At 40.1% G+C, this 15,090-nt stretch overlaps 1 protein-coding gene across 6 annotated transcripts in view; it reads right to left on the bottom strand.

The window, feature by feature from the left end:
- Window positions 1-15,090, bottom strand: part of SBF1 (SET binding factor 1) — an 83,098-nt gene that overhangs the window by 33,702 nt on the left and 34,306 nt on the right. For 3 of the 6 annotated variants that reach the window (XM_075273798.1, XM_075273800.1, XM_075273803.1), the window contains exons 2-10: window positions 10,632-10,717; window positions 7,088-7,219; window positions 5,938-6,060; window positions 5,626-5,736; window positions 5,389-5,412; window positions 3,632-3,737; window positions 3,406-3,538; window positions 2,610-2,718; window positions 2,041-2,154 (exon numbers count right to left, since the gene is read on the bottom strand). In XM_075273798.1, coding sequence (XP_075129899.1) covers window positions 2,041-2,154; window positions 2,610-2,718; window positions 3,406-3,538; window positions 3,632-3,737; window positions 5,389-5,412; window positions 5,626-5,736; window positions 5,938-6,060; window positions 7,088-7,219; window positions 10,632-10,717 — 938 coding nt within the window. The remainder of the gene's footprint in view (window positions 1-2,040; window positions 2,155-2,609; window positions 2,719-3,405; window positions 3,539-3,631; window positions 3,738-5,388; window positions 5,413-5,625; window positions 5,737-5,937; window positions 6,061-7,087; window positions 7,220-10,631; window positions 10,718-15,090) is intronic. The other 3 variants (XM_075273799.1, XM_075273802.1, XM_075273804.1) reach the window with 1 other exon arrangement.

Genomic DNA, 15,090 nt, shown 5'->3' with positions numbered 1-15,090 from the left:
TGGCTCAGAACAGAAGGTATTATCATATTAAATCTTAGCATTCAAATAGCACCAAGTACAACATAAATATAGAAGATTACAGCCCATTAGGATCATCTCTCCCTCCTTACTGCCTACCAAAAATACTGCAGGAAGGTGATAAAGGAGAAGTTGTATTTATTTAGTTTGGACACTAAAGATGTGAAAGTATTTACCCCCTGATTCTCTAAAGGCTTCTTTCTGACCCAAGTTAAATGTCTATGGAATCTGGATGATTGTGAATGTCAGGTTCTTTATATTATAGATATATACAGGTAGACATTGGTATGTGTGTTATCTAGTACCCCTGCACTTGTTTAATTTTCATTTTTAGTAAGAACTGTGCATCACAGGATCTGCTTTAGTTAGCTTTTTAACCACAAACATTCATTTTTATATATATTTACCGTATTTTTCGGACTATAAGACGCACTGGACTATAAGACGCACCTAGGTTTTAGAGGAGGAAAATAGGGAAAAAAAATTTTGAAGCAAAAACTGGTAAAATATTTAATATATGGGAGTTGTAGTTTTGCAACAGCTGCAAGGCCACATTGACAGGTGACCCTGCAGCTGTACGGGGATGCATAGAGTGTTTTTTTTTGCGGGGCCAGAAGTACTTTTTAGTTATACCATTTTGGGGAATATCTATTTCTTAGATCACCTTTTATTGAAAAAAAAACCCGGTGGTTTATGATTTTCTACTTTTATATATATATTCTAGGGAGAGGAGGTGATTTAGAACTTTTATTTATTTCATATTTTTAAAGCTTTTTTTTTTTTTTTTACTATTTTATTTCCCCAAACCCCCCCCCGGGGCTTGAACCTGCGGTCACTTGATCGCAAGTCCCATAGACGGCAATACAACTGTATTGCCGTCTATGGGACATTCTGTCTATTAGTATTACGGCTGGTCATAGAGACCAGCCGCAATACTAATACAGCAGTGACAGGCCTGGGAGCCTCATTAGGCTCCCGGCTGTCACCCGAACAGGTCGGCTCCTGCGATATCGCCGCGCAGGAGCCGGCCTGCAACTTTACAGGTACGGGGCCGGTGGGGACCGGCCCCGGGGGAGAAGGGGCCGCTGATACTGACCCGGCATCCGCTGTACTAGAGAGGCGGATGCCGGGGAGGGATAGACGCCGGGGCCTGAGACATCGCTGCCCTGCTCTGCATGAAGCCAGCGGGGGGGGGACGGAGGAGCGGAATAGCATCGCCCCTGCTGCTGGCTTCATGCAGGGCAGGGCAGCGATGTCTCAAGCCCCGGCACCTGTAATGGCGTCTATCACTTGCCGGCTTCCGCCTCTCTATTAGAGCGGGTGCCAGGCGCCACATTTCGGCCTATAAGACGCACCCTTCTTTTCCCCCCAAATTTGCGTCTTATAGTCCGAAAAATACGGTAATCTATCTATCTATCTATCTATCTATCTATCTATCTATCTATCTATCTATCTCTATGGGGAAAGATAATATGAATTGTATTTAGTTTATGAGATAACTAAGGGTCTGCTGTAAAGCCTTTCTAGTTGCAATTAATCAAGCAGCACAATATATATTTTTATGCTTTCAGGTCCTATATCACAGTCTATGTATCGTCATAGCAAGCTGCCACATTCAGTTGACTTAGCATTTTTAACACTGAGATACATAATTTGAATTTAGACTGCATTTTTTTTTTTTTAAATGTAGATTGTGAGCCCCACATAGGGTTCACAATGTACATTTTTCCCTATCAGTATGTCTTTGGAATATGGGATGGAAATCCATGCAAACACGGGGAGAACACACAAACTCCTTGCAGATGGTTTTCTGCCCTTGGTGGGATTTGAACACCAGGACTCCAGCGCTGCAAGGCTGCAGTGCTAACCACTGAGCCACCGTGTGGCCCCTAGACTGCATTTTAATGTGCCCAAGTCTCCAATGTAAGGCATAAGAAGTATACATAAGAAAAACAATTAATTGAGAAACATAAATCAGATGATCATGGTAAAGTGCCATCAGTTGCATTGAGAGATTCTCACCGATGACAAGGCCTCTTGTGTGCGATGGATCAAGGGCTCCGGTAAAAGAGGAATCTGGACACATTCTGGGATAGTTACAGTGCCTCCATCTAAATCTGCAATTATTACATCAAGCTGAGGAGACAGCAAAAAAGGGGGAAAAAAATAACATAGTTATATTATTTAAGCCATGAACGTAGGTTCCTAAGGAGGCATGACTAGTGGGGCTACTACTACTTCTATTAGAAGAGGCTCTGCAGAGTGACCAGTGACCATAATGACATTGATAAAATATGGGGGGGGAACCCTTCTGCAACATCCACTTCTATTTACTGACAAGGCCATCTATGGAATGTGCAAGGTTCTTAAAGTATAAAGAGGCAGTTTTCTACTTACAATGACACCCAAAAACTGTGCAAATTAGTAAAAATAGTGCCCTCAAATTAGTTAAGAATCACATAAAAGGAGTGTAATTTTTCATTTGTGAAACCTCTACAAAGTGGACTGTTCCGTTATAGCAAAATTGTGATTAGTGCAGACAGCAGTGTTTATCATAAAGGTAAAATGAAAGACTTATAAAATCTTCATACCAGATCCTGGGTCTCTGCCCGAAAGAGAGCATTTACACCAATGATGAATGGTGTTGGTGTGCTAAGAACCTCAAGAAGTTGAGCGGGAAGAATGGGCACATATGTGAAACTGGGGGAGAAAAAAAAAACAAAAAAAAAAAGAATTTTTTGGAGCCAAACCAGTAAAATTAAATCACAATCATAAAGTAATTGTTATGGAGTAAATGTTATGTCCCTTATCTTCTATAAGGGAACATTGCAAAACCATTTAGGTCTAGTGAAAGGAAAATTGACAAAGAAACTCAAAGTTTTAGAGTAATACTCCATGTGAGGACAGAAGACTTATGTGATGCACCACTTAGTAGAGATAAGCGAGTACTATTCCAAACGGCGGATTCATCCATTCATGGCTGCATCCATTCATTCTTATGGGTGCGTGCTATTTGAAACGGCAGGTTTCGAATAGCACGCACCCAAAGCAATGAATGGAGCCAGCTGGCACGCAGACGGGGCAGACGTCCTGCCACTTAAACCCTGCGTCCATTCATTCCTATGTGTGCGTGCTATTCGAAACTGCCGTTTCGAATAGTACTCGCTCATCTCTACCACTTAGATCACACTCAGTACCTGCTCGGTGTTTATTTCATAAACAGTTTATTTCATAAATCTGTTCATATTTCATGAACAGATCATTACTAGAAGATATGTTTTAAAAGTAGCATTAGACATCAATATTACCAGATATTTCAGACTAACATCAAAAATTCCCTAAATTTCTTTAGAGGATAGAAACATTTGCAATTACAATAAATTTTACCTGTATCTGAGAGGAAACATTATAGCCAAGAGAGCCCTGCAGGCTTCGGTCAAGCGTTGGTAACTCCGAGAAAGAAACAAGATCTTGTGCTCAGTAAGAGCTGCACAGAACAGGCACAATACATTGCTGATACCTTTTAAAAACAAAGGATTAAAAGTAAAAGTTTAGAAATAAACACAGATGATAACCCATATTTAAAGTAAAAGCCTGACATATAGTTACTTACCAAGTTGTCGAAATAACAGGGCTACACTACAGTTGCTGATTGGAAGAGAGTCACATATTGGGGTTTGGATCACTTGGCGGTCCCCTGCTCCCAGAGATATGGTTCTCTACAGAAACCAAAAGGAGAAAAATTTAAATATTAAAAAGTAGTTTTGTTCTCTGTAAAATGGCGGAATATCAAGTAAATAATGAAAGTGAAAATTCTGTTAGAGCAATAGGGTGCAGATTGCAATGAAGGACAAAATGACTAAGTAAGGCTGAATAAGTTGTGACAAAAGGGTAGCTAAGGGAATGAAGAGCAGGGGTGTACTCTAAAAGTTTAGGCAACCAAGTAGCCATACTGTGTTTGCAGAATGCGCTTATCTCCTTACATGCCAAATCGGCCTTTTGCAGGCTAAAAATTAAACTTGGACATGTTGGAATAATCATGTAAGGGGTTAATCCCCACATGGGGGGTTTATCCACCAATTTTTCAGCCATTTTCATAAGGACATTTTCATAAGGATCAACACATTTCATTAAAAAGCCAAATCACAAGAAATAATAATACAAGGCACAGAATCCAGATCAATAGTCTCAATAGCATATAGAAATTGAACTTGAAGCATTGCTTCAGTGAAGCTTGACAAAAGTCCAGCACTGCAAACACATGGTGGCTAGGCACATGCCAGTTTACTTTAGCAAGATTCTAAAAAGTGCAGCCGAGAAAAGAAAAGTTTTCAACCCTTCAAATACCATGGGTCATATAAGAGCCCCAATACTTTACAAATGTTCTTCAATTACAGTAGCAGAAATAAATATGGGGACAACTGGATTTTTGACATTTAATACCATACTAGTTCTAAAATCCATTATCAATAATTTATGGTAATGAAATTGTTATTTCTGAAAATGCTAATGATGATAATTTCACAACTGATAAAAATAAATCCATGCTAGGAAACAGCAACTACAGAAGTGTATCCATAAGGATCACATGAAAAGGTTACTGATTTCCGAAATTGTAGGGATTTACTTTCAAGTACCTGGCAATCAAAGCTGGAGGATAAAGAACTTGCAGAAACAAACAAGATACACACTATGGTTGACCTGGGCACAGAGATACTGGGACTTGGTTCTGTCAAGTAATTAAAACATGGCAAGCTTTGTTTTTCTTTAATTCATAAAAAGCTCAACGAAACAAGTCACCTCCAGCCCAGTTATAACATGTTAGATAAAATAACCACAGAATCGTTTGAGGCTATACAAAATCATGTGAATGACGTAAAAAAGGGCTGTCTCAAAAGAGACAACTCAACTTAAAATGCAGCCGCCAAGAATATCAGTCGATCACTGGAGTCCTGCTCCTGGCACCCTAGCATTGATATTATTAGCGTAAGCTAGAACCAGCACCTTCAGGTTGAAATGTTATATTACATGGCAGCCTATCAGATTAATGGCCATCTATACTGTATGCACACATGAACAACTGTGGCTCTCTACTTTGGCTGATAGAGGGGGATCCCAAAATGGTATATTGACCTTGATGAGACAACATGTTTAAAGGTTTCCTTCAAATACAGATAATAACCCATTATTCCAGATCTCCACTTTTGGTAATAAAGTATACTGTTTTGGTTTACTTCCTTGGAATATATATGTTTAGTTTTTAATTTTTTTAAAATACACACAGAAAGGAACTTGCAATCCCCATGGAGATATTGGGAAAGTATAAGCAGGCTGTGTGCAGCGTGTCAGCAATTATAATGAAGTGCATACCATACCATCCTGCTCCGCGTCAGACTGGGAGAAAAAAAATTAACATGGAGTCAAAGCAAAGCACAAGCCTGGAGACCCAAGTTATATAGTGAATACATGACAGGTGCAAACAAGCAGAAAGCCTCTGGTATGATCTAGTCTGTCCACTATTTCAACTATTTTTTCTCACAAACGAAGAATTCTGCTCAGCTTCAAAGAGAACAATATTCATAACTAAATGACATCGGTAACACTGACCTGGGAGCCCCCAGTGACAGGGACAGTACAAGTTAGTAGGTTTCCTACGACATTCTCCAGGGATACACTGAGGCCATCAGTGTGAATGGTGTAGATCAGACCTAGAGAGTCCTATATGGAGAAATGATACAAGTACAAAACATTAGAAGATTTCAGGAGTCACATTCCAAGTACTATCAATAATTATCACCAGCATAATTATACATAATAATAATAATAATAATAATAATAATAATAAAATTTTAATTGTATAGTGCCAACATATTCCACAGCGCTGTACAATCTGTACAATACATAACAGAAAACACTCACCCTAAAGACTTCTGGATGATCCAGACGTGAAACAAGTACCAGAGTCTTTGGAGCATAAAGCTGTGCTGCAGATGGCAAGGGGGCATCTTCTTCAGTTTCGCCATCTCTTTTGTCAATAAGATTCTAGAAATTAAATTTACATGCTTGCAGATGAACATATATGGGTTATAGCATTCATGGACTACTAGGTTCTAATCCTAAAATAAAGTTGTTTACAAAAAAATTAACTAGTTCACTGCCATGAGCAACCATTTTGAAATTTGAAATCGTTGTGGGGTTTCTGACCAAAGTGCTTCCATTCATGTCTTATCCATGGACAAGAAACAAAGAGACTGTCATTGCTTAGATGGTTAGAACAAATCTTTAAACCTCTACAAAAGTTTGATTATTATATTTGCAAAAATGTTTATCTTTTGTCTACAAATGTAAATATAGTTATGCTCATGGAAAAAACCCTTCATTATAGATGCTCCGTCACTGACATTATGGACTTTAAAACATAATCTATGACAGTGTTTCCAACCAGAGGCTCAAGAGCCACAAGTAGTTGCCCATTTGCTGGCAGCTGCTGCTGTGCACTAATAATATCAAGGAGTCTTAAGTAAATCAGGGTCTGGAACAACGTGTGAAGCAAAGAGTCACTAGTAGTTGACACCAGACAAAAAAAAAAAAAAGACCACCTCTAGACTAGTATTTAGAAATTGGTAAGAACACTAATAAATGTGCCAAGTAGTAACCAGGTGCAATAACCATATCGCATGCACCTCCGAGATTCAGGTGGTCCTGCTCTCACTAAAAGCAGTCCTTGTTCTCTAATGAATAGGACAGGTCAGATCAATGGACTATATCGTTTTATGTGCACCGATATAAGAAAGGTATAGTGAATAGAATTTTAAATACATGTATATTATAATAGAATAGGATTTCATATTTTATAAATAAAAGGCACTAAAGCATTATCCCTGAACTAAAACAAAATTACTACATGACACATTTATAAAGCTATTGTGTTAAGAGGCTATTTTCACTACAGAGACAGACAGATAGAAAAGAAGAACACAGTGCGGTATTGTAACAGCCACTTTTTCATCTTGTTTCATGCCTTGACATATAAGGTATCAGTAGCAAAGCAAAGACAACAATGAATTACCTGTGGACACTCCTCCCAAAAGGTGAAGCAACTACAGTAGTGACGCTCTGAGTTGATGTCTGTTAGAACAGCAATGAAGAATGTCGGGGGATTTTTTTCTGTACACAACTGCCATCCGCTGGGCTGACAGAACTAAACGAGTGCAAACAAGGAAACAAAATTAAAAAAAGATTTCTGAACATTTAAAGAGGTATTCCAGTTTACAACATTTTCCTCCTATCTACTGAAAAGGTAATGAATCAATAGAAAGGTGGAAGTCTGACTGCTGTGATCCCCCTTGGCCATGAGAATGAGATGAGGGACCCCAGTCTCCAATATTCCCTTAGATGCATGACTATATACCTAGAATGACTGAGTAGAGTCAATGTTGAGCATACACAATCCACTGAGATTCCCACCTAACTAGTATTTATCACCCACCCACATAGATGAAAATGCTGTAGACCAGGGGGCCACACAGTGGCTCAGTGGTTAGCACCTGGGTCCTGGTGTTCAAATCCCGCCAAGGGAAAAAAAAAAACATCTTTAAGGAGTTTGTATGTTCTCCCCGTGTTTGCATGGATTTCCATCCCATATTCCAAAAAGACATACTGATGGGGGGGGGGATGTACATTGTGAGCTCTACGTCGGGCTCACAATCTACATTTAAATAAAGAGAAAAAAAAAGAAAAAAGAAAAAGAAGATGCTGTAGACCCGAATAAGGGAATCTATTTACCTTCCCCAAGCAGACTCTACTGTCAGCACTATATTACTGAGCACATCACAGTGATCAATAAAATACCTTTGTTATGTAGATCACTTTTGTAGATTTTGAGATAAATAACTTAATACTTCAAAGCTGTTTTTCTCCAAATCTATAAAAGTGACATACATAAAGTTATCATTTAAATATATTCATTATTAGTAAGAATCAACCTATTTGAGTTATGTAACATACCAGTCCCATTCATTATTTTATTCTGGTCCCTCAAATGCACGTGCTCAAGGTACTTAGTGTCCTATAAATTCTTAACATCTCTATATACAACCTGCTCTTTCCACCACCAGCATATAACACCACTGTTATGAAGAGCTCTCACCACACCCTTCTGGTTGAAATGCAAAAGAAAGCAACAAACATGGAGCTCTTTCAACATGACCAGCATTATTAACAGAGAAGATGCAGGCCGCGGGCAGAGCAGGATATAAATGTAGCTTCAGCTAACAGCGAAAGAGCAGTACATGATGTCAAAGGGGTGTTTTGGCAACTTCTCCTGTGTCCTCCAGTAACACGCAGCCATTTTGTCATTAGCCAAGGACTGAAAAATGTATAGAGCATCTTGGAGACCACAGTTATGGAATTTAAAGGATCTGTTATGTTAAAATGACTAATTTAGAAAAGTTGGTAAGAGCTTCACTTTAAGAACCTTCAAGGAAGTAGTTCCTGAAATGAAAAATCCACAACACAGAAGACACAATTAACCCCTTTCAGAAGAGTCCCATAAGAGTATGATGTTTGTCAGGTCTTTAGATATGGTGCTCGCCACCATAGCTGCCATGTCTCCAAAGTTATATACATCCCCTGTTGATCATGAGCATTTAATCCTTCAGATGACAATCACGAGATCTGAAAGATTACTTTCACTTTTCTTCCAATGCACTGAACAGGTCCCAAGAGGCAAGACTGACATTTAGTTGCTATGGCAGTCAGGAGTCTTCTAAATGTTTCCAGGCCTGCTATAACAATATTACTATTGAGCACTAAAATGCAGTGATTTTACTGTACACTAAAATACTGTAATATGGCAGTCTATGGCATAAGCAAAATTAAATATCTTTGGTTTAGAAGACATAAAAAGAGCTTTCACAAACTACCAAGACCGTAATTCTAGTCTCTCTACTTGACCCATCTATCAAAGTTAATGGAACCACGCTTACCCCTGTCCCACTGGTCTGTTGCTTTGGGATAACCCTGGACTCTGACCTATCCTTCAAGTTGCACGTTCAAACCATCAACACCTCATGCCGCCTCCAACTCAAGAACATCCATCCAGTCCACCTTAAACTGTGCTGCTTGCTTAATACACCTCTCCTGCCGATTCTTCATCAGACGCTCCCCTCTGTCAATCCCTTCACTGGCTGCCCGTTGCCCAGAGAATAGAGTTCAAGTTACTAAAACTGACATACAAAGCCATCCATAACCTGTCCCCTCCATATATCTCTGACCTAATCTCCCGCTACCTGCCCACAAGTAACCTCAGATCCTCCAAAGACCTCCTACTTCGCTATTATCCATTCTTCACACAACAGTCTCCAAGATTTCTCCCATACATCCCCAATACTCTGGAATTCCTTACCAAGACACCCAAGACTGACCTCCACAATCACAGCCTTCAAGAAGGCCCTGAAGACTCAACTATTAAGGAAGGCCTTCAACCTCCAATAACGCTACTGTCACCACACCATCTGAACAGTCTCTCCCCTCGCCTTCTGTAAGCCCTTGTGGGCAGGGCCCTCTACCCCACTGTGCCAGTCGGTCATTGTTAGTGTTATATCTGTTTGTATATTTTGTGTACTGTCTGTAAACCCCCAAATGTAAAGCACCATGGAATTAAAGGGATTCTATCATACAAACTCTCTATCATACAAAGGCTTACAATACTGTGTAAGCAGCTATTTTCTCGTGGCCTGTGGGCATGCGCAGTCTGCTCTGCCCAAGGCCTAGAAGTCTGAAACCTGCGCCGGAAGAAGAGGACGTTGTTGACGAAGATGGAAGCGGCGCTGCTATTCGGGACGCCCCCAGTGCTGTTTGAGCGCTGGGGCCCGCCCCCAGTGCTGCGAGAGAGCTCATTTACATACCGACAAAACCGACGGGATTTCAGGCCAACGGTGGTGCGGAGAAGACAACGAAAGGTAGGAGAAGAATAGCTAAGGCTATTAAGGCTATTCCGACATGTTACTCAGAAAAAAAAGTGTTTGTTTTATAGGATCCCTTTAATGGTGCTATATAAATAATAATAATAATAATAATAATAATGATGGTAGCAAGAAAAAAACTAAGGTATCACCCTATGAAAAACAGTCTGGATTGTAATTTTTAATTTTTTTTTTTTGTTATAGCTAGAACTACAATCTTTATAGAATACCAAATTCTCAGCTTTCATACAGCACCAGAATCAATTTCGCAGATCTCCTAAACTGCAGATGTAGCTATTTGAAGTTACCCGCAACACCTTTTTGCAACTATTATATCTGTACACATTAGCAATATGCAGTGAATACGGGATCTCTTTCCCAACGCTTAAAGTGTTGCTAGAGACAACTTTACAGCCTGTTTTCTACTAAAAGGATCGGTAAAAGGAAAGTATAGGTTAATAAAGTATATTACATTTTAAATGGTGCCATTAGGAAGTACAATTTATCTTGTACAAGCCCTCATATAACTGTAATAAAAATAATTAAAAAGTTATGGCTGAAGGAGGAGGAGTAAAAAACAAATTGTAAAATTAAAACTGGCTGCAGCAGGTAGAGGTTTAACATCAAAGAATCTATAACAATACTTACAAGTTCAATGCCTTGGGGAAAGGGGTTATCTTCCCAATCTTTTTCAGGGAAACGTTGCAGAATTTTGCCCTGTCCTATGCTGCTGCCTATAGAGAGAAAGAAACAACTTGAAATATCTGCATAATACATCATTCTATTATCTCACATAGACAGTTTTAGCCAAATTATTGTTCTTTGAGAAAAAGAAAACTCTAAAATAATACTAATGAACTTAATAATAATAGGATTCAGAGAAGAAAAAAACAAGATGTAGCCAAATAGGAAAAACGGAAACCCAAGCAGAGGTGTGAACCTACAGTAGTATGTACAGTGTGCGGCTTTACACAGAACAGTGCCAACACAATAGGGAACAATACAACATACGCAGGTTGTGCACATGTATTGCGACCACCAGCATTCACCTGAAATTTGCGGTGTAAGTCAGGCTATGGCAAGTCTGCCAGATAAAAGCACCCTTTATAACCAATGGCACCCAACACCATCACTGCCATCTAAACAAAGATCCAAATGAACAAATACTTATGCGAAACAATACTAAGCACATTGCACACAAGCTGATAGAGACAGTTCTTCCTGTGATGATTCATTACAAGTACCTGAGGTGTCAAAAACCACTACCGCTTTTGCAGATTCTGCACTGAAAATGCTTTATGATACAGACACAATAAGTTTGCTGAAGAATGTTAATTAACCAAACTATACAGAAATCAAGATGTATATACATCACTTCCTGTCTGTCTGTATAGATAAAGCAAAGTGTGAGCAATGTTTTACAACATATAAAGGGGGTCAACAATAAAGAAATGACCCAGAAGACCAGAATCAGGGCGTCTTGCTTGTTTCTTATATATAGACTATTTCTGTTTTACAATAGCTTAGTGGGATAGATTGTACAATAGATAGCTTTAGTAAGTCCGCAGTTTTATTATGAATAACTCAGTTGATAGCTACCTTGTATTCTCACTAGTCACTGTCCTGCTCCACCATTTTGTTCTATTTTTTTCAGCTAGCGGGAAAAAGAAGCGACATGCCCTAACTTTCTGTGGGTTCCGCGGCTGAGTCAGCCAAGGTGTCCGTGGCTCAATACACACTCCTACTTAGGCCCATTAATTCAGGCCTAATCAGGAGGTGGGATACCGCGACGCACTGCATCAGCATGCTATTGTGGCTATCCGCTATGTGAGCATAGCTTACTGCTTCTCTCTGACCATGGCCAGTTATGAGGCAACCTGGGTCAGACTATGGAAAAATAGAGCAGCTGGAGTCAGATGACCTGTTCACTTCACAGCCCTGCTGGAAAACCCCTTTAATGGCAGTAAATAGATCCAATTTCGATTAGCAAAACTGTGTGCAAGTGAAATATTTTGTCATCACTAAGACAACCAGATACATGTAATACAGATATAAAAAGTATTTGTTTCACAATATAACAAATAATAACCATACTTGATCTCTGAAATGTTACTTTGCAGTGTCAGTGACTTTAGAGGTTAAAAATCCCATTGAGTGGTCTGTCTGTATCATACAAAACGTTTGGCAGCATTATAAAATGCTATAGTATGCAAGGAGTAATCTGTATCCAATAGTGCTCCAAGCAGAGAGTTGTGCCAGAACTGTCACCAGTAAGAGGTGGCTGTCCTAGGCAGAGCCTGTTATTCTGGATCTCATTATCTCATCCTGAAACAGATTAAACTCCATGATTCATCATCACACGAGGCCTGAGCAGCTACCGTATATACACTGCAACCACGTCTAAGCATGCATACAGGCCTAGAGATTGTTTCACTTTGTCAAGTCTGCTCTTCAGCACATTGGGGCAATTTACTATTCCTTCTACATCAGAACACTGGCGCAGATGGGGACAGCTGTAGCGTATCTTTGGCACGAGCGGCACTTCCCTCTTTTGGTGCCCCACTTTCCCCATTTCTGACTGTTGTAGGTTTCTATTCTGGCATACAGGAGTGTACCTGAATTATTAGGAGGCCAGAGCCTCTTTATAATTCAGGTAAAGTCAGAGTCAGTTGGGGACATCATTAAGACAGAACATCATCATATTGATGTAAGTAGTGAACTTGGCGTTAGATAGAAAACCCGCTATTAGCTCGGTCTCTGAACCTTTTCTCCACAGATGTCTATCAGCACATGCAGTCAGTGAGAAGACAGTGGTTACAGATTCTGGAGAGATTGTACAGTGTAAGAAGAGTTCAGAAAGGAGGGGGGGGCACGTGACAAGTGAAGAAAATTTTTTTTCTTTTCTCTTTAGTAAGATATATTGCAAAGACAAAAGGTCACTTATAAAAACACAAGCAGAGACTTTCCACTCACTGTTTCACACTCCATAAAGATCCACACAGTACAGGGCATACCAATATGTAGTAAATAATGCGCCAATCACATAACCAGCTAGGAGAACCAAAGCTGAATAAGATGCACAATACGCCCACTGAGTGTATACATCATTCACTACACATTAGTATGCCTTGTAAAACAGGGCTAAAAAATAATAGAGGTCACCAGAGTGGAGGTTCTAAAGGAGTTATCTGACTTCCAAAAATTATATGCAAATACATCCACGGCAGTGCTAGATATTCACTGTTTCATTATGGAACAAAATTACAATTAAGACCTGATCAATTCCCTTTAAAGAGGACCTTTCATGTCCTCATGCAGATGCTGTTTTATATACCGCTATGTGGCCCGGGGCTGGAGAGATCGGTGCTGTTAGTTTCAGTACAGTAGCAATTGTTGTAGAAGACTGCTGCAGGCACCTTTATTTAATAACTTATCCGTTATCTCTAGAATTCACATTTTTTTTTACAGTCAGTACAGAAATTTATCATGAGCCATACATTTTAATAAACATCATGGTAATAGCTCAAATAACTGTGAATATCGTTTTTTTCCAAATTGAGACAAAAATCCCATCCTTTCTACATTATTCACAACATTTGGCTTGGTGCCTTTAGAATTTGTTGCCAGTATAAAAGAGTGGGTAGTGAGCAGAGTGATCCTGTACCGAAGTCTTCGCATAAGCTTCCTGCGTATGTTCTAAGAATGAAGAGACGAGTGAACAAGTGTCTGCAGCTGAAGCTGACAATCATCATGAGCAGCAAACACTACACAGGAAGAGGGATTGGGCCCCCAGAAGTTCCTGTCTATCCCCCACCCTGCATTCTGTCCTGCTCAGCAATGAAGCTCATACCAGCACTGAGGCAGGAAATCAGTAAAAGGAAAGAAGAGTAAAAAGGACTCCATGCAGCCGACATGTTGTTTATTCAGTACCACAGACTGCAAGTCCCACTCTCCTCTCAGAACGCCTTGTATCTCACAGCTGCTCAATTATGAGTGACAAATATATATGGCACTAGAAATCTGGTGTCCACAACTACTTATTATCTAAATATAGAAAAGTGCTTACACTGGGACATGTACATGGTGCTTGTCAAAGGTTCATTACTAAGGCTATGACATCAGAACATCAGGACAGGGCGTGTACACCAGTCCCAATATACGGCAGGTGTCAGGTGCACCAAAATTATTAAGGTGGTGGTCAGTGTACACTGATATGGAGATGGCATAGGTGTCCTGCTGTGAAGGCATAGCCACATTGATTTTATTTCATATTTATCTAGATTATAAAAGAAGTGTCTCAAAAGTGAAACACAGAAATAGAACGCCAAACATACTATCATTAAAATGGATCAATAGCATCAGACAGGCATCCTTACACTTCACACGGGGGGGGGGGCGGATTTTGGCACCGAGAATGACGCGGGGAGCCAAGTCACTCTCGGTGCCAAAATCCACCTGCCACGACTGTCATGGTTTGCCCCTCCGGAGTCGGCTCAAACGAATGGGCCGACTCCAGAGGTTGCTGCTGCCAGGCGGACACCGCAGCTCGATGAGCTGCGGAATTCGCCTGAAGAAAGGGCAGTTCATTTCTTTTTTTCTACTAGCGGCAACATGCCACTAGCGGAAAAAAGAATGCTAGCAGTCTCCATAGACCACCATTGTGAGGGGCGGATTATGACGCGGATTACGCGCCATAATCCGCCCCCTCTGTGCCCATGTGAACAGGCCTTATGTATAAAGAGTCAGAGAGTACTAGCAGTAGCACAGCTCCATACACTCTAGCGGCTGCAAGCTCAGCCTCATTCATTTATATGGGACGGAGATTGAGATATCTGGCATAAAAGATGATAAATCTAGTGGGAGCCCATGCCCCCTTTTAAGAGAAGTGGTGAAGACGATGTCAGATAATTGGCGTACAAGGAATAATAAATCTGCCAGTCTGATTTTAACTGATTTTAAGATGTGGATTTTATTTATTTTTTTTCCCTCCACAGACCAACAGATACCTGCTCTAGTTTGGTCAATTTTGCCAACCACAGGTGCCTTTGAATTCTATTGGTCCATGAACATCATGAATATGCATTAGTGTGCTGTCTGGTTTTCATAG

Source organism: Leptodactylus fuscus, chromosome 5 (genome assembly GCF_031893055.1).
Source record: "Leptodactylus fuscus isolate aLepFus1 chromosome 5, aLepFus1.hap2, whole genome shotgun sequence".
In the NCBI taxonomy this organism is placed as follows: Eukaryota; Metazoa; Chordata; class Amphibia; order Anura; family Leptodactylidae; genus Leptodactylus; species Leptodactylus fuscus.
This window is presented reverse-complemented; position numbering and strand designations above follow the sequence as displayed.